This window comes from Montipora foliosa, chromosome 6, assembly GCF_036669935.1.
Source record: "Montipora foliosa isolate CH-2021 chromosome 6, ASM3666993v2, whole genome shotgun sequence".
Classification (NCBI taxonomy): Eukaryota; Metazoa; Cnidaria; class Anthozoa; order Scleractinia; family Acroporidae; genus Montipora; species Montipora foliosa.
Window position 1 is genome coordinate 46,869,959 of NC_090874.1, and position 20,000 is coordinate 46,889,958.

General features: G+C 40.7%; 1 protein-coding gene and 2 pseudogenes across 1 annotated transcript; 2 read left to right on the forward strand and 1 right to left on the reverse strand.

The window, feature by feature from the left end:
- Positions 1–6,230: 6,230 nt before the first annotated feature.
- LOC138005636 (uncharacterized) lies at positions 6,231–7,226 on the reverse strand. Its single transcript, XM_068851835.1, has one exon. It carries the CDS (start codon positions 7,224–7,226, stop codon positions 6,231–6,233), a length of 996 nt encoding a protein of 331 aa, XP_068707936.1.
- A 4,100-nt stretch (positions 7,227–11,326) lies between these two features.
- LOC138005637 (uncharacterized) lies at positions 11,327–13,007 on the forward strand (annotated as a pseudogene).
- Positions 13,008–16,721: 3,714 nt separating this feature from the next.
- Positions 16,722–18,424, forward strand: LOC138005638 (uncharacterized; annotated as a pseudogene).
- The last annotated feature ends 1,576 nt before the right edge of the window (positions 18,425–20,000 follow it).

Sequence of the window (20,000 nt, forward strand, 5' to 3'; positions counted from 1 at the left end):
TGCTGTGTCTCCAATGACTGCAGAGGTCACTGAAACTGATTCTTCATCCCCAGTTATTCAAAAGTGCACATCCTCCGGACAACAAAAGGGATTCCTTTTGTCCTGTGAGATATATGACGTCTTAATTAAACCACTAAAGTCCGACAAAGAGAATGGCACAGGAGACGTTCAAGTTCTCTGTCAGCTATTTTCTGGGGAGGAAGTTTCGTACAGATATGCCAGAGAAAACACGGGCGAGATTTCAACAAACACACCTTTCTCCATACTAGATGCTACACAAGTTCCGTTTGCGGCACGCTATGTCACGGTCATGGAACAGGGACATGGTCTTATTGACCGATTTTTATTCTCCTTTCCAAAATGCCTCAGGCTATCCGTACAAGAAACAAACCAAGCCGTAGAAACATTAAAAGAGAGGGCGCTTTCAAATTGCGAAGATATCTTCATCGAAATTGCTCAATTGCATACATTGCAGACAAGTTGAACACTGACACAAGAAGCAAATGACACTGTCAAACGTCTCAATGAAGAGTTTATTGCAGAAGTCAATGAAGCCATAACAGAACGCCGAACCCCGCCAAAGACAAAAAAGATGGACATCATTCTGTCTCGCTTCACATCTTCAACCATGTAGCTTCTCAACTTCTCGACCAAACACAACCCACACCGCCCACAGCCGAAATTGAAAGGACAACACTGCTCAGTGCCATCGACTACGTTACTTGGGCCGAATCACAGAAAGAAATATTTGTCGAGGTAAGCATTGTAACTATGTGGTCTTCACTTCCCCTTACTCTTTCCCTCTACGATAAAAACGTGATCAAAACAAAGACCTGCCTTTATGAAAAAAGGTGATAACATTGACGAACGCACTTCATGCATTATCACGCAAATTGGGGTTTCATTATACTGTTCAAATACATTTAATAATTATTGTTTCTATGTTTTAACAGTTCCTGAATGACCTCATATCCCCAACGATTGATGAGACCAACGGACAACCCACAGTAATGCTTATCAAAACCGCTTTTCTCCTTTTTGCTGGACCACTACTAACGTATAGAGCTTGCAAGCAGTCAGGACCATGTCGTCTTCGTGATATTGCCAACTCTGAATTCAGCCATGCAATAGACAATCTCCAAGAATCTGGTCTGGGTAAGGTTTGCTCAGTGTGTGTTCGTTTTTCTTAAAATCCAGTCACTGTTTTTGTCAAGGAAGATCCAGATAAAGTTCCAAGGCCGACAGCAATCAAACCGAATACCGTTCACCCTATAACCAACCGACAAACAAGGGTATTTCCATTGCAATCAAGTGCACATTAATTGATGCACAGTTCATTCCAGAAGATATGTTTCCAGACATTTAGAAAGGACTAGAAACACAAAAACACTGACATTTCAATTTCATTTCTGCAACCATTCAGGTATCATAGTATTGTGGACCACTTCATGCAAAGAGATAACAGTTTTTTGTTCTTTGAGATCCTCATTGTGCAGTTTTTTCAGTTTATTAATAACTGACTATTGCAAATAAGAATAGTGCAGTGGGTCTTTCTATCGACCGTTGATCATTGGAGTGAATGCAAAGTGAAAAGGGAGGGGGGAGGGGGGGGGGTGGAATTTAGGCGGCCGGAAGTGAGCGACCTTCCTTCTTCACTCACTTCCGCTTCCTCCAGTTTGCACCTTAAGTTCTTGCTGACAAACATGTTAGGATTTTTTGTGAATAAATATCAAAACTAATATTAAATTAGTCTCGCTGTTCCCTAGCTGCTTCGCCGCGTAGCCCCCTAGCCGTGTAGTCCCGTAGCCCCGTAGCCCCGTATCGTGTCTATTTCTCGTTCTAAAAACATAAAAAAGAAACAGCGTGCACAAATTGCATAGGGAAGTATCCCGATTTTAAGGGGTACAACTTCGAGTGGCAGGATATTCTGCAGTTACTCCCATATTTCTATTATATACGTTCAACTTAACCTAAGACCTAAAAAATAAAAGAAGGTTACTTTTGCAGCTCATTTTGACGTCTTCATCTTCAAGCCCCTTCTGCAGCTTCTGGTGTTTGTGGCTATTTTTAGTTTCTGCCAATAATTTGAACATCTCTTCTTGCATGCGAAAATGATTAAGCTGGGTCCTTCTTTTCCTTTGCACTTTCTGCAAGGGCAGTATACATGGGCCACAGACTTTTGCGGGCAATTGCAAAGTGAGCGAATGTGAGAGAATGTTTTTAACACATATTAGCATCCGTACTAGATCATGGAGGGTCGTGGGTTCGAATCCCATCTGGGGTTCAGATTTTTCCGAGTTCCCAGTGGGTTCAATTGTAACATCTTTCATTTAATTGCAAAGCACAGACGGAAAAAGATCCTGGTCCGCCGGATCGTCCGCCGTGATCGTGGTCTTCTATGAGCCAGTAATAAAAGAGGTCAGTGGCCCCTCACAAATTAACTAGTTCAGTTTACGTATAATTGCAAGCTGCTGACAAAGACTGGGTTTGAATACGAAACTATTTACATCAGAACGTTTGGTGAAAATAGTGCTCAGGTATTCAGGGGCACGACAATTCATACAATAAAGTATGTATGTATGTATGTTAATGGCCAATGAGAGGCCAGAAACATAGAAGCGGGAAATTTTTGCCAATCAGAATTCTGTCCACATATTCTATAGTCTAGCATTGCCCAAGCTGTTTCCTTTTTCATCTGTATCTCGACCAGGCAGGTGTCAAAGGGGAGAGATCTTCGTTTGACTATGCCATTTTCACCTCGGCTGCCTTCTCGTTCGTTAACTCTTCTCCTCTCCTCCAAGACACTGTTTTAGACAATAAGATTGATAATGACTGAGACGAGTTAACAGTGTCAGTTTTATCCCAGTCCTTAAAGCGAAAGTTGCCGCCAAAAAATGAACAAGCCCGCAAAAATGCTTTGCCATCGCCTTCACTGAGTGAAGAGGAAACCCGCGAAAGTCAGCTTGAAAGTACGAGTCGAAGGAAAAAACCTGTTTCTGGTTAGTAATTGCTCTACTTGTTTAATTCCTACAACTACAAATAGCAATATCACCTGACTCACAGAATAACAAATTTTCTCATTTTCTCAGAGTGGTCTGTCATCGAAGTGAAAGATTGGGTGGGGCAGCGTTTTGGTGATGGTGTTGGGGAGAAATTTGCAGACAAAGAAATTGATGGCGCAATTCTCTTGTCACAAACGGCTCGAACCGAAGAGGCAATGGAAAAATTTGCCTACATACAATTGGAAAAAAAGGAAAATTCTTAGTTTGCTATAAGATAAAACCTTAATTGTTTACTTGCCTGCGATTGTCTTATGACTTAGAGGGGGCGTTTATTGGTCAAAAAGTGGTTATTTGAGTATGCACTTCAATAAGATCATTTGAGTTATGCTCTTTTGTAGGGATTTAACTATAGGCTTGTATGAGATAATAGAAATGGAAGGTGGAAACATTTTAAGTTGTGGCAAATAAATTTCTTTTTTTAACAAAAATAGTTCTCTTACGGATAGTTTTCCTGGTGTATTTTATGTGAGTTGTGATAAGCTGTTGATTCCATTGCTATCTTGAAATGGTTTGCCCTAGGATGGGGTAGGGGGGGGGGGGGAAATTCCATGGGAAATTTGACATTTTCAGGTTTCAAATGTCAATTTCCTCCCCTTTGGGTCTCCATTATAAGTCAGGGACCTTGCATAGTACATTAAATAAATGATTGGCATTTAATGTTTTGTCAAACAGAAGACCAGACCCAACTCAGTCAGAGTGCGACATATGAGACACGTGACAGGCTACTAACCCACCTAGAAAAGAAGAATTTAACATGTGAAGACAGGGGTGTTTACAACACACAGTACGCTAGGGGTCTAACCTAATTGCAAATCTTATTGAGGAAAGGATTAAGTTTTTCAAGTTTGAGTACATTAATAAAACTTAATTTGACAAGTGTTATGGTCAAATTATGAAAATGTTCATTTTTACTGTAAGTTAATAAGTTTTCCCCTTTATACTAACTGCTGCTGAACAAATGCATGCTATACATTATTTATTTGGACTACTTTCAACAGAAAGAAAATGGTGCTGGCAGAAATCAACAAAGAATGGCCATATGACAAAAGCGTCCCATCCTTTAGACCACACAACCGGGAAAAAGTACTTAAACTTTGTTTGTAAGGAGATTAACTGAAGGTGAAGGATCCTTGAAGTTTTTGTGTTTCAGAAATGTGGATTGGGCCCTAATGCAATACGTGAAATGGTTATGTCACATATGAGGGTATGAGGAGGATTTGTAAACTACCATCTGCAGATGACAGTGATGGGGATACAGAGAGTGTTGATTCAAGTTTTTATGACTCCTCCTCAAAGTGCTGTGGAAAAAAAGAGACAGGAATATACATATTTTATTCACCCCTGTAAGTATAAGCAGATGCAAATAACAACATTTGTTTTATTACTGCAGCAATTTTATTTTACTTATTGTCGTGTGCAACCAAAGTAAATATAGTTGGTTACAGGCTCAGAGTTGCAACTAAAGTTTCACTTGTAACTTCCCTTAAAGCATTTAAGGACGTTCGTGCTAATTGTTTGTGCGCAACGTAACTGCGCAGGTAACGCGACTGTAACATGTCACGCATTACTTCCAGCATTAGTGAAGTTGAGGTTTGAAAACCTTTGCAGAAACCGTGGACGATAAGTCTTGCACAGCGTTGGATAAGATAAGATCGTGATCAGTCAAAATTGATTAAAAATATTTAGGAAAGTCAAGTAGACTACTGCACGACTGATGTTCGCGTTGTTTTTATCAGTCGTGCACTAGTCTACTTGACTTTCATAAATATTGTTCAAGCATTAGTTAAAATAACATGGCGACAAAAACGCCGGGGAAAAAATTCCAGGCCGGCAAAAGAATGGCACATTTATTTCCGAATTATCATGAAACGTTAAAGAGAAGTGAGCGGGAGGATGGAAAAGCTCTTTAAATGGTAGCTGCTGATCGAGTAGTGGCTGAAAGTCTGGAAAACTCGAGGACGAACGGTTGCGTAAATTTAATGGGGCTGTTTTTTTTTTTTAATGTTTTTATTACCCTACGAACTTAAGTTCAAAATGAATGCATGTTTTTGAAGTTCTTTTCCTTTACTTTCGCGAAAATAGAGCAGTATTTTCGCCCTCGTCGGCTTGAATAGTACGGACCTGCGTGGAAAAAACCAGGGATTAAATTTCACAAAAACCACACTCCAGAAGACGAGCATGACGGCAATGGAGAAATATCATACAAAACACTAACCAAATAAAGATGACGACTGCTTAAAACTTCGTTGCTGTGCTCGAGAAAGCTTTGCTTTGGGGTAAAAACCTTTCATCCCTTCAACGATCGATCCTCTATTGGGTTCCAGTCCTTCCCTGACAGGTCAGGAAAAACGTGACAAACGAAGTTTTCCAAGAGCTTTGTAAAATCACATCGAGTTTACTCCCTTGGATAATCGGTGACCCCTATTTTTTTAATCATGAGTCACTTACTCTACTTACTATCTACAAAATATGATAAAATGAAAAAAATCTCACCGTAAGAAGTTATCTTTTTTTTAAATTTTCTTTCCTCATGCCATCGAATGCCGGTAGTGGTTGCAACGGGTAGAGGTTACGAAAACGCTCGTCCAGGATGAACTCTACTGTTTACGACATCCCTAGCGGCATGAAATTATCTTAAAATCCCACCCCTAAAAATCTATGCACGGAAACCTTCACTCTAACTGTTTATTTTTAGGATTTTCGATGGATGACCAGATGAGGCTCCCTTTCGTTATTATAACAGATTTATCGAAATTAAGGCATTTTTCCACTGCCATTTTCTCCGAAACAAAGTCGGTGACCCCCAATTTTTTTTATATTCTTGGAGTAAGTACTTTATGACCTAACTCTAGGCGAGAGATGAAGAAAATCTCACCGTAGGAAGATTTTGGCGCGAACGTCCTTAATATAGTTTCCTCTCTAGTTTGTCTACTTTGATCATCCACAATGTCAAGTGAGTTCACATGTAACAGGTGCTACAAGTTACAGCCCTTATGACATTTTCGGTGCTCTAACTGTTATACCTGTTATGGTGATTGGTAGGGTGCACTGTTAATGACGAATTATTATTATTATTATTATTATTATTATTATTATTATTATTATTATTATCATTATTACTGCTCAGCTTAAGTTTTTAACGGCTGGTAAATTTCTTTTCCCTGTCCTTTACATTTCCAATACTTTTCTTAGTATCCTTGCTGATCCCAGCAATGCAGACTTCTGGATTAAGGTAATTGATGTGTCTACTCCTATGCCCTTTAAGTTGCCCTTCAGTCGCAATGGCACTGTTCCTAAAGCCCCCAATACAATTGGTACGACTTTGGTTTTCACTTCCCACATCCTCCTCAATTCTCTGGCCAGATTTTGATACTTTTCAACCTTGTCGGCCTCCTTTTCTTTTGCTCCACTGTCTTCTGGAATTGCCACGTCTATAATATGACAGCTTTTCCTGCTTTTGTCAACAAGCACTAGATCTGGCCTCCTAGCCTTGATGTTATGGTCTGTCCGTATGCTGAAGTCCCAAAGGAGTTTGTAATTCTCATTTTCCTGTACGCTCTCAGGGACGTGATTGCACCATTTATCATTCCGGTGGAACCCGCATTTTCCCGACAGATCCCAGTGAATCGCCCTGGCCACATTATCATGTCTTTTCTTGTATTCTTTCTGTGCCAATTTTGAACAACCGCTGACGATGTGACTTACAGTTTCATTTTTGTCTCTGCACATTCTACATTTAGCATCTATCTGGGATTTGTCAATGGTTGCTTTAATATAATTTGTCCGTAATGCTTGATCTTGTGCAGCAATTATTAGTGCTTCTGTCTCTCTCTTAAAGCTTCCTTGCTTCAGCCAGCTCCATGTTTCCTCATTACTCTGATCTTCAGTCTCTCTTACAAATTGTCCATGTAGTGGCTTTTCTTTCCATTCTTGGGTGTTTTCAGCCCTTCTTCTTACTTTAAAACTGGTTAGCGTTTCCTGACTTCCACTGACCTCTGCCCTAACTGCTTTCAACAGTTCTTCTTCACTCGATTGGACATATGTTTCCAATGATGCCCTTGTTTGGTTTATACAGTCCTCTACTGATATGAGTCCTCTACCACTGTGCTTTCTTGGGACGTAGATTCTTGCAATACAGTCTCTTGGGTACAGGCCTCCGTTCATTGTTAGTAATTTTGTTGTTCTGCGGTCTAGCTCCTTTAACTCTTGTTTCGTCCATTCGATTAACCCCCCAGCATATCTAATGAATGATACTGCCCACGTATTTATTGCCTGGATCAAATTTCCCCCATTTAATTTGGTCTGTGCAACATTACATCAGCTTCCAGTACTCCTAAGTACTAGTACCCTTCAGCTTCTTTTAACGATCTTATGTTTGTGTCATCAGGTAGTGTGATGCCCTCTGACTGTGTTATCTTGCCTCTCTTTATTATCAGTACTGCGCACTTCTCAATTCCAAATTTTATCCCAATGTTGCTGCTGAATATTCTCACAGTCTGTATTAGCGAATCTAGTTGGTTCGAAGTTTTCACATATAACTTCAAATCATCCATAAACAGGAGATGGTTGATTTTTATATTATTTCCGTAAGAGTATCCTGCATCACACTTTCTGAGGATGAGGGTGAGAGGGATCATTGTTATCACGAACAGTAGTGGAGACAAGGAATCCCCTTGAAAGATACCTCTTTTTATGTCCACACTTCCAAGGCTCTGTCCATTTGATGTAAGTTCTGTCTTCCAACCATTCATAGAGTTGGCCAACATGTTCGTAACATTTCGGGCTATGCCCACAAGGCCAAGGCACTCTAGAATCCATGGGTGGGGTATCATATCATAGGCCTTCTTATAATCGATCCATCCTAGGGCAAGATTCTTCCTCCTCGCTTTGCTCTCTTTTAAGATCATTTTATCAATGAACAGTTGGTCGTTGGGCCCTTGAGCCCCTTTCCTGCAGCCTTTTTGTTCATCAGGTAGAATATTTCCTGTGTCAAGGAATTCATACAGCTTGTCAGATATTATTCCAGTAAGCAGTTTCCACATTACCAGTAGACAGGTTATTGGGCAGTAGTTTCCTGCTGCTGCACCTTTTTCTGGGTCTTTCATGATGAGTATCGTTCTGCCTTTTGTCATCCAGTCTGGGACAATGCCAGTATCTAGACATGACTGAAGGTTGTTTGCAATACACGTATGTAGGAATGTGAAATTCTTCAACCAAAAACCGTGCACTAGGTCAGGCCCTGGTGCTTTCCAGTTTGGTACTTTCTTCAGGAATTGCGTCACTGCCTCGACACTGATACTACATATATTGTCTTGCTGAAGGGGCTCTATCTCCTCCCTCAACCTCTGTAGCCACTCTACTTCCTTCTCATATGTGGTTTCTTCTCCCCAAATGCCATCCCAATATTGCTTGGCCTCCTCAGGGTCAGGTGTCACCTGGGAACTGTTACTGTTACCGTCGAGCTCTTCGTAGAATATTCGTTGGTTCGTTTCGAACATTCTGTTTCGTACAAACTGCTTATTCCTGTTCTTATATCTCTGCACCTTTTTAGACTTGGCAATGAGTCGTTGTTTGAGATCTTCATGGACATGCTTGAGGCCATTCTTTGCAAGCTTATACTTCTGTTCTAGTCGCCACCTGTGGTGTTCTTTAACTGTTTTCCCTCTTAAGAGTGACTCCACTCTGCTTAGGTCAGCTCTCATGTCTTTGATTTGAGACTCCAGCCTTCGTTTCCACAAAGACTCCCGCTTCTGAGACCTTTTCCCAGTCTTCAGTCCTAACCTTTCTGTAACAACCACTGCTCCAGCATAGATGAGCATGTTAGTAGCAGTTATATCCTCTACATCAACTTTTTCCAGTACCCCATTTACCTTCTTAACTTCTTCTTTCAGTTTCTTCCTATTTGCATTTCACAATGACGGTAAGCCTTTTCTTTCCTGACTATTGACTACTTCCACAATTCTCCTGTAAATGTCCTTTTCTTCATCAGAAAGCCCTTCAATAATGTTTGCCCTTTGTTGTTCGGTCTGTACATCTGCTGTCACATTTTCAGTTATATTGTCAAATGCATCTTGCTCACCACTGTCAGCATTTGTCTGGTGCTCTACCGTCACACCAGACAGTCCAAGCGCTTCATCTTCATCCTCACCTTCACTGTTAACTAACGCTTCCCTTTTCATCTCTTCAATCTCCATTTCCGTCAACCACCCATTTACTTTAATAGCTCTTGCTTGATCAGCTAACCTCCGCTCGCTGGTCTCAAATCCGCCGTTTTCTTTCCACTTGCTAATCATTCGTTTTCGGTACCCTCTGATACCAGGATTACTCATAATGTAGCACTTCATGACAAGTTTCTTTACTGCCTTGGTCCATTTTGTTCTAGCAGTGGCTGGATAACGACCTGGTGCTGGCTGCTGTTCCCCAGACACCCTGCCGGGCGTGACCCCTTTACTTGGAGCTTGGGTCTCCTTTACGCCATTTATGTTTCTATTTTCATGATTCATCTTCATTTTGGAAGAGTTGCTATTTCACCCACTAGCTAGGGAGGATTGTTTCTCGGAGTTCCCTTCTCCTAGGAGGGTTGCCATCCAAGGCTAGGAGTCCCTCCTGCCTCTTTGTTGTTACCCTAACTAGGGTGGCTTAGGGGTTACTAACACTTGCCAAAGGTGTTACCCCAGACTCTGGTGGGAGCGGCCACATTCCCAAAATAGGCTAAGGCTCAAGCTAGCCTGTCCTACTCCAGTGCCCTTATTATTATTATTATTATTATTATTATTATTATTATTATTATTATCTTGATTAATGGGCATGTAAACCTCAAAACTCTTTTTTTTCTGTTTACACAGTTAATAAGAACACACTTCCAGCATAATGAAAGTGCTATTCTTTTTTCCAAGAAAGCTCGTTTTCACATAGAAAAACCTGTTTGAAGTTCGAAGCGTCCGCCATTTTGATTGCGACATTTTCACTGTGACATCACTGGTGGAACCTTTGCCGATTGGAAATGAAAATTATTTCTCCACGACCTTCAGGCAAATATATTCATTTATTCCAAGCAGTGTGTTGTTCAGTTTTGTAGCAACTCAAACAAAACTGGGCATTCTACGTATAAGTTTCCAGACGATTTGACTTTCAGGCGACAGTGGACTAAATTTGTACAAGTTAAGCGAGCTGATTTTAAAGGACTCACAAAACACTCAATAATTTGTAGCACTCACTTTACACCCTACTGCTTTGAGAGCCCCTACATGTAAAAAATGGGCTTTAAAAAAAAAAGAGGGATTTGCTCCCAATTGCTGTACTGACAATTCAGCCACAACCGCCAGTAAAGCAGCCAGTGGAGTCCACAAAGCGTAAACAGACTATGGTAAGTGAAGAGAGGCAACCTTTAGCGGGCACATCTGGTAAAAAGCCACGAACGAGCAGAGCCCTTAAAAAACTGAAGGTTAATAGGGTAAGTGAAAAGTTTTAAGAAAATGGTTTTAAAAAAGGTTGTACTTAATTTATTTTTGTAAAAGAATCGCTTTCATTCTTCTATAAAATGGTGAAGGATTAAGCGACTTCATCCACTTCCGTAACAGCACCTTTAATGCCACAACGTGAACTGGCACCCGAAGAATGTGTCAGAAACGAAGTGATGGCCCTCTTGTCTGATGACTCGATGGAACCTCGACTTGCTCCAACGACAGGACCATGGTTCAAGGATATGGCAATTCAATGCAAAATTGATTGGGAATTCTTGAGCACTGAATGAAAGGCTGTAAAAAGTGTGGGTACGTCCATTAAGATTTAGCTATTAATGAGGGGATTTTACAGATGATTCTGAGAAAACCATATTTATGTCCCCAGAAACTCAAGTGGAAGCCCCTACAGCAGATTTCGAAACCCAGTGTGATTTGCTGGTCCCACCATCGACCTCTACCCCCATGTGCAGCCGTCTTAAGAATGTAGGAGAAAGCCATATGGACAATGAGAGAGACGTGGATTATAGTCCTCCGTCCGATTTGTCTTTTGATGAAATGGAAGATCATTTTGAGGAATCTCAAAATAACCAATCCAAGTAAAGTACTCATTCCCCGCTTTCATTTTCTCCGATGTTCTTTTCTTTGCTTCCTATTATTATTATTATTATTATTATTATTATTATTATTATTATCATCATTATTATTTATGCTTTTTTCTTTCCACACAGAACTTTCATTACCAAACATGAGGATGTGAAACCAAAGAAGCAAAATAAATACATTGTGTTCCATTCTAACTTCATGCAGTTGTTTGAGGCTTGCCCACTTTGTAGTGAGCTTGCCACTGCAGAGGTATCAAAAATCATAGGGACCCAGATCCATGTTACCCAAAAGTGCACTACCTGCAGCCATTCCTGAATTTGGAGAAGCCAGCCCAACATACTGAGAATACCTGCTGGGAATCTCTTACTGTCTGCAGCCATTCTTTACTCTGGAAGCATGGTATCCCAGACACTCCCAATGCTAAAGATTCCAAAGGTGCAGTGTTTTAGTTGTCAGACCTTCCACAAGCACCAAAAAAACTATCTAATACCTGTCGTGATACAATGTGGAAGCAGGAGCAGGACAAAGTTATTGCTAGCCTTTCCAATCTTGAGGGAGGGCTGGTGCTTTCTGGGGATGGCCGCTCAGATAGCCTGGGTCACTGCGCGAAGTATGGGGCGTTTACAGTCATTGAACAGCGGGTAAACAAGGTGTTGGATGTTCAACTTGTTCAAGTAAGTGTTCCCTATTATTTCACTTAAATCAGTCACCCTTTTACAACACAAACTCTTCACTGATTTTGCTGGGTTTATTTATTTATTTATTTATTTGGTCTAACGAGGTACGAAACAGTTCTTGGTGTGAGCACGAGGGACTATTGCGTATGGTGCATTTTTTGGCCATTTTTTGGCAAAAATCTTCAACTAGAGGTCATAATAACCGACAGAAATCGCCAAAGTGCTGCCTACACAAGAAACCACATGAAACCAAATGGAACAACTCAGTATTATGATATCTGGCATATTGCTAAAGGCAAGTGAAATTTTATGCCTTCAAAAAAAAAAAGAAAACGCAGCACTGGTGTATGCACTTGATTGTCAATATTTCTTTAACGGCACAAAATATCATTTCAAATTTAAGGTATTGGAAAGAAAATCGACGCACTAGCCAAACAAAAAGACTGTGAAGACGCTGGCCTGTGGAGGAAGTCAACCACTTATATTGGATAGCTGCTGCTGCTCCAAAGGGAAATGGGGACATGGTGGAAGCTATGTGGAAGTCAGTGACTAACCACATCCAAGACGTTCACGACGGGAACAGTGAACTCTATCCAGAATGCGCTCTCGGGCCTTTGGACGAAGCTGAGAGGGATAAGGAGTGGTAAGAGACTCACTATATCCTCTCCCCAAACAAAAAAGTATGTGCCTAAGTAAAATTTATTCATTTTTACTTGATATTTTTCTCTTATCTGTAGCATCGAAGGTGTGTGAAAAACTTACAGACATCCTTTTTAGCAAGCCTCTATTGAAAGACATCAAGATGAGATCACCTCGTTATCAGAAGTCTTCCCTTGAGGCTTTTCACAGCCTGGACATTATTTTTGCACCCAAGCATACTGCTTTTGCGTTCTTGGCCATGTATGCCCAGTACAGTACTGCAATAGTTGTTCTTGATGATTTTATACATTACCTTTTCTTTCTCGACTGATTGTTTTTGTTTGTTCTTTTTTTTTTGGAACTCACATTTTCGTGGTTGCTTTAATTCCAGACTGCTCTTAGCTGCCCTTCACTACAATGAAAACAGTAGCCGGTTACAGGCTGTGACAAAGGACGGTAGACCATACTATTCCATCAGATTACCAAAGTATAAAAAGGGGGAGTATTCAGTACGCAAGGAGAAACTTCCCCCACTTACAGTAATTTCGGCCATAAATGCCTAACCTTTTCTGATGTCTTTGAAGTCACGACAGGGTAAAAAAGTTATAATTTTACTTTTTTTGCTTATTTCAAGACTACATGGAAGGTCTAATGGATGTGCTGGTGCATGATTATGAAGAGGACCAGTAGTCATTGAAGAACTCCATCCAGGGCCTTCGAGAAAGCATTCCTGGGCCACTTTCTGCCGCCTTTGAAAAACCCTGTAAAGAAACAGCAGTGGAGCAGTTTCTCATGCGCTTTGCAAACCAAGAATAACAACTAAAGCATATCTCATTATTCAAGAATAATGATTACATTGAAATAAGATATTCTAAACTGTTTGTGTTGAAGCAAACTGAAAGGCAACTACAATGAACATGTGCGCTCTTTTTGATAAACTGTTTTTCTATAAGTAGTGACCTGTTGTACATGGTCACGTTAACAAATTTTATTCAATGGAAAATTTAGTGTTAGGATTGTTTCTACGTTTGAACTGCCTTAACGAAAGCATAAAATCACAAAGCATGAATAAAAAGTCTACTTCTTATTTCACAGGTTTGGTGGCTTTAACCCTGTGTACGAAGATCCAAAGTCTGCAGGGAATGTGCCGCGAATCTTGTTGACCACGCAGGATGGAAGCGCGACCCTCACATTCTTCCCAAGATAGCCCCAGCACCAACGCACGAGTTGTCTGTAGGCAATGTAGCGAAATTTCCTGCACAAGATGACAAGATAGAAGAATTATCAATTTCTCTGTTACTCAACAACTTACCATGGTGAAAGTTTTCGTATCGACTTTGTAATGTCACGGAAAAAATAGTACACATACTCATGTGCTGTATGATTGTCTGGGCCATGCTGTTGTCTATATGCATAATATGCATGTAAAAGTGAGTGAAGGTACATGTAGTGCTCCATATAGTCGCAACATAAAAAGCTAGCCCCCAACCATAAAAAGGTCTGTAAAATTAGGCACCTTTGTGGAGCTATATCACATTCAATTTAAGCTGTTCTTCTTTACTGCATGTGTTGCCAAACGTTTGCAAACTGGTCCCAATCGAAAGTTGACAAATCAATGGAACGGTCTATTGTTTCTTAGGATAAAGTTGAAGTTGTTCATAGTACTTAGTTGGTACAATGTAGCTACTGCTGTTGTATTTCAAGCATAATTCTGACACTAGTAAAAAGAAATAGCATTTGACAAAGCTGGCACGAATTTGCAATCACAACTGATTATATATAATAATATAATACAAAGCTTTTGCTTTCATGTCCAAATTGAGCACTCTACTGGGAATAAACTGTCAATTTCGCGCTGCATAAATTAGACAACCTATATTGTATATAAGCGATGGTAAAGTTTATTCTCATTAAATCCACTGATGAGTGGGCGACCATGAAACAGGCTTGTAGGGATGAACTTGTAGTTTATTTGTTTTTTTTCTTCCACATATATATATATATATATATAACTGCAGACAGTACTGTTTCGGCCTTCTGGGCCTCATCAGTGCAGTGCTGATGTCTAGGATGGAGGTTAGGCTATAAAGCCACCCCAGATGTCCCACACATGTGGTACATCTAAGTCATGCCAGAGTGCTCAAACTAGCGAGCTAGTGAGCATGCGCAATTGCTAGCGGCAATGACTCATCCTAGTAGAGTGCTCAATTTGAACATGAAAGCAAAAGCTTTGTAATGCCAAAGAGCTATATCTAACTGCAGACAGTACTGTTTCGGCCTTCTGGGCCTCATCAGTGCAGTGCTGATGTCTAGGATGGAGGTTAGGCTATAAAGCCACCCCAGATGTCCCACACATGTGGTACATCTAAGTCATGCCAGAGTGCTCAAACTAGCGAGCTAGTGAGCATGCGCAATTGCTAGCGGCAATGACTCATCCTAGTAGAGTGCTCAATTTGAACATGAAAGCAAAAGCTTTGTAATGCCAAAGAGCTATATCTAACTGCAGACAGTACTGTTTCGGCCTTCAATGGTTCTGCTAGTAGTTCTCTGTCGCTATTTGTACACTCAAATCACTTAATATTTCTAGCAAAGCGTTGTGTATCCTTCGGATCCTACTAGCTTGGGACTACATCGTTGGATTTCCCGCCTTGTTAATTCCAAAAAATATAGATATATATATAAGAGTATGATATATAATATATATATATATAAGAGTATAATTACTTTTGTTCCAGTGCTGTACAGTAAACTGATGAAAGTCTGAAGACCGAAACGTTTCTAACAAATTTTTAGTTTTTAGCTCCAGAAGGTGTCCGTCTGTTGGCCACATTTTAACTTCTATATATATATCTGAGCGAATTTGCTAAAAGGTAGCTACTGGAGTTTTCGCTTGAGCACGGGCGCAGCCCGTGTTCAAGCCATTGTGGCCTCTCAAAATTGAGGGGGCTTGCCGTCAAGGCCTGCTTTGCCCAGGGACAGGTCTAACTCTGAGTTGGGTGTCAAAAGCACAGGGCTGGGGGGGTTGCTGCTTTGAGACTTTAACTGCAGTTAGAGTTTGTGGCCTTGTTAAGTCAGACTTTACCCTGTAGCATGCCTTCATTGGCAATTTTTCCTGGACTAGCCTAGGCTTCAATGATAGTTTGCTTTTGATCACCAATTAGAGTGAAGCCACACTGTGGTGTGGGTAGGTGATTGTTGGTTGTCTGACCAAAGCAGAGGGGTGGGGAGGGTAGCTTTTCTTTAAGTTTGCGACGGTAGCAGAATTGGCTTGTTTTCACAATTTCTGCAGGCACCTTTTGACAAATCCAGTTAGATATATATATATATATGAATGCATTTTGTAACTTGTACATGAATTAGGTAATAAGTTCGTGTTCCTGTTCTCAGTTCTTCGTGTTTAACAAATTGTCTCATGTATTAAGTGGAAAGAAAGATATAAGCATTTTAGATTGACCTTGAATAAAATAACAGTTGCTTTTGAAGATTGGTCACATTTTATAATGTTGAACGTATTTAACAAATGAAATGGGTATTTCAATTTTCCTGCTAGAGTTTCAGAAAACATATCAATTTTAGCAACTCTGGGAAAGCAAAATTCCACTATGGAATAATGACTAGTAAACCAAGTATAGAAAATTTTATTTCCACATGTCACATCTTATTTTCCGTTCTTGAAAATGAGAAAATCCATTGTCGGATCCTGACAATTTTCATTTTTGGATAACTTTATTCCATGTATGGTTTTATGCAAATCCAAGTATGGTAATCGGTAGTCTTGTTCAATCAAAATATGTTTTCCATCTTTGGAAACGTAGATCCATGCAAGGAAAAGGAAAAAACCTAATTTGGGGGATTTTTTCCAAACAGGGATATTATTTGAAAACCAAATGAAAACCATGAAAAAAGCACATAAATTTTATGTGGAAATATTGGAAATTATTTCCAGTGTTTGCTGCTAAGTGCGTGAGTTGCTGTACAAATATTTCTCACAATCCACCCTAAAAGTCTACTGAAAAAACTATGGTACGTAAAAGCACCCATGCCAAAACACATGCAACCTTAATGAGGAGTACAATTTTTCTGCTTTTATGGGCAAGAATATGTGATGACAGGCAACAAATATGTGTCAAAGATGATGTTACAAATTTCAATAAACGTAGCTTTTTCCAAAGATGTTTCAGAAAACTTTAATGAGGATAAGACAAAGCTTGGAGCAGAATGTGTGTAACGGCCTATCGACCGTTAATGATTTCGTGACCAGTTTACGTGACATGCTAATGACGTTTGTGTATGGGGACTCGGACACAGCTCCAGGAGGAGCAGAGCTTTCAAGTTTGTTAATACTTAAGCTGTTTTTCCACCCATCCAAGCCTTACAGTCTTTGACGATTTGGCAGCTATGGTACGTTTATTGTTAATTGTCCTTGAAAGTGGTCTGTTGCAATAAATTGCGTCATTACTCGCTGGATCATGTTAGACCTTGGCTTCGTAATTATCACTGAGTTAATTTCCATGCACCGCTTCTTGACCCTCTCGAAACACAACCCGGGAAACAAGCGGCGGCAACAGTCAAAGACTTGTAAACAGTTGGATTCAGTTCACCATGGACTCTACAAAATAAGAACATGCCGCGGAAGACACCGGACTTGGTTCAACTTTTGCATCGAAGCAAGAGGAATTTCTCATTGAACGGTCGTGTGTTGAGTTGACCCCCAAATCAACAGCAGAAGAACCTGTCACCCGTACAGAGACTGAGGTTAAAGATTTACCCTTTATTTCGCCACAAAGTGTTTCTTCATGCCCAAAAGTAATCAAGCAGCGAAATAAACATTTTTGACAAATCTACTAGGAAGGAAACTCGACCCAGGACCCGCACTGTTACAGGGCGTGCATATCAGTGTAACTTAAAGAAAAACACCCCGTTAGCTAAGGATCGTGAGTTAAGTGGCTTTGAAGAGCTGGTTAGTCTATCTCAAGATCCAAGTGTAATCAGAAATGATAATTTCTGTTTTGACTAAGCTGTTGGATGATGCTATACAAAGTTTTGATGAATGGATGGAATTGTCAGACGAGTCTAGTTTAAACTCAGCACACTCTAACTAAACAAGCGTATTTAATTGAAACTTGGAAGCTGATTCACGCTACTGCTATCCAACGACTTCAAACAATCGAGGAAGATAAAGGGTCTGTGTCTTCTCGAAAATCCCGCCGTTCCCAATCCTCTAGTTCTAGTGCATCAAGTAGTCAACCCTGACTAGTCCAAGTAGACAAGTAGAAGTTATTGTAAAGAGACACTTATTGACTTTTTGCGCTAAGGGAGCTGCTTTAGAAGAGGCTTTAAAGTTCTCAGCCACCATCGCCGAACAAGAAAACAAGTTGGAGCAGTTGAAGATAAAGAAAGAACTTGGCGAAATCGCTGCACAGGAAGTCAGTTACAGCGCCTACCCCAAGCGAGACCTGATGTTTATAGGGGCGACGAACATGACAAAACGAAATTCTTTCTCTGGGAGAATGCCTTCGAAAGCCTGATTGATTCTGTGCCAGTAACACCTCAACAGAAGCTGCATCTCTTATATCAGCATCTGGACGGTAAAGCCAAAAGGGTTGTGGAGGAACTCCAGTACTTAGTAAAAGACCCAGATGGTGCATATCAAGAAGCACACGCTTCGGTAATCCAGCAGTCATAAGCACCAATTTCGAAAAGAAGCTAGCAACTTGGCCTAAAATCAGACCAAACAACGCAACTGGATTAGAGGATTTCAGTGACTTCTTCCAACAAGTGAAGCTCGCAAGCGAACATATGACAAATCTCAAAATGCTTAATTTCCCATCACAAATTCAAAATCTTGTTGACAAGTTGCCTAGCTGTTTCAAAGCTAAATGGTGCGACAAAGTGTTACCGCTCCTTTCCATCCTTCAAAGATTTTGTTGAAGAAGTTCGTTACCATGCTGAAAGAACAAGCATACCTCAAATTGTGTAAGGTCCAGGAACAGTAGGTGTCTCAGTTTCAGAACGTTTCAAGGGCCCCAGTCGTTCACCTCATCGCACCCGAACTTTGAATATTGCTTTAACCTCTGCACCACCTCCAGACATAACCGAACAAAAGCTTCACAACCAAGAACCTACTGAGAATCTTCAGGTGCTCGCAACTCAAGCTCAACCACCCACCCTTGTAATTCCGCCCAGAACTGCTACTTACTGCTTCTACCATAAGACGAAGTCTCATGCAATGAGTGACTGTGAACAGTTCCAAAAGCTTAGCTATGACAAACGCAAAGATTTTCTGGTCAAAAACAGGATTTGCTTTAAGTGTGTCAGCAGTGACAACCTAGAATGTAAAACACGCCACCATATTGCATGACCCAACCAGACACTTTAAGAAAATCACGAAACAAACCAATTCTGCCTGTGCTCAAGTTTGTGGACCAAGCCAGCCAACATGTTCCTGCGGGCAAATAGTTCTGTTTGAAGTCTTCCACCAACAAAACCCTCCAGAGAAGGTATTTACCTGTGCAGTACTGGACAACCAGTCGACAGATGTCCTCATTACAAAGACACTGCTTGAACAGCTGGAGATTGAAGGCCAGGAAGTGGACCTCGAAATTAATACCATTACCGGCACTAACTACCCATTGACATTGACCATCGACACATGCCTCTTAAGATTCCTTTCACATATTCGCAAGACAGGATCCCAGCCAGCCACAAAGACATCACAACTCCTGAAACAGCATGGAAACATTTGGAGAGGATTGCCCACCTCATTCATCACCAGCCTAATGTCGAGATAGGAATGTTAATGGGCTGCAATAGCCTTTCAACCGCCTTTTCAACCGCCTTTCAACCATTACAAATCATCTATGGGAACGACAATGACCCTTGCGCTGAACAGTACAAATTTGGTTGGACAATCATTGGTCCAGTGTGTCTAGATAACAGAGACAGCGAAAACTGTGCCACTGTTAACCGCATCACCATCCAGAGAGAAGATCCTCAGAATCTTTTCAACTGGCCAACAAGCAACAGCTCCAAAGAAAAACCTGTAGTCTCTTTCACCACAAAACACTGTTTGACAGACGTGACTTCACCACAGCAAATCAGACAGATGATGCAGCTAGACTACAGTGAACTTTATCATGCCCGAAACATCCCAGGCATTGAAAAGTGTGAATTAGTCCAAGACAAACGTTTTACTAGTCTTCTTACCACCAACATTCATAGGAATGAATTGGGAAACTGGGACATACCCCTGCCATTCAAAACAGACAATGGCACTTTGCACGAACAATGAAAAGTGTTTAAAACGGCTCTTGGGCATAAAGAAGAAACTCCTTAGGCACGAAAAGGTTCACGAACATTACATTGAATTCATGCAAAAAATCTTAGACCGAAATCACGCCAGTCTTGTTCCACCAGAGGAGCGTAACACCCAGCAAGGGAAGGTGTGGTACCTGCCACATTTTGATATCTACCATCCAAAGAAAGCTGACCAGATTTGAGTAGTTTTTGACTGCAGAGCCGTTTTTCAAGATCATTCACTAAACAAATATCTCCTG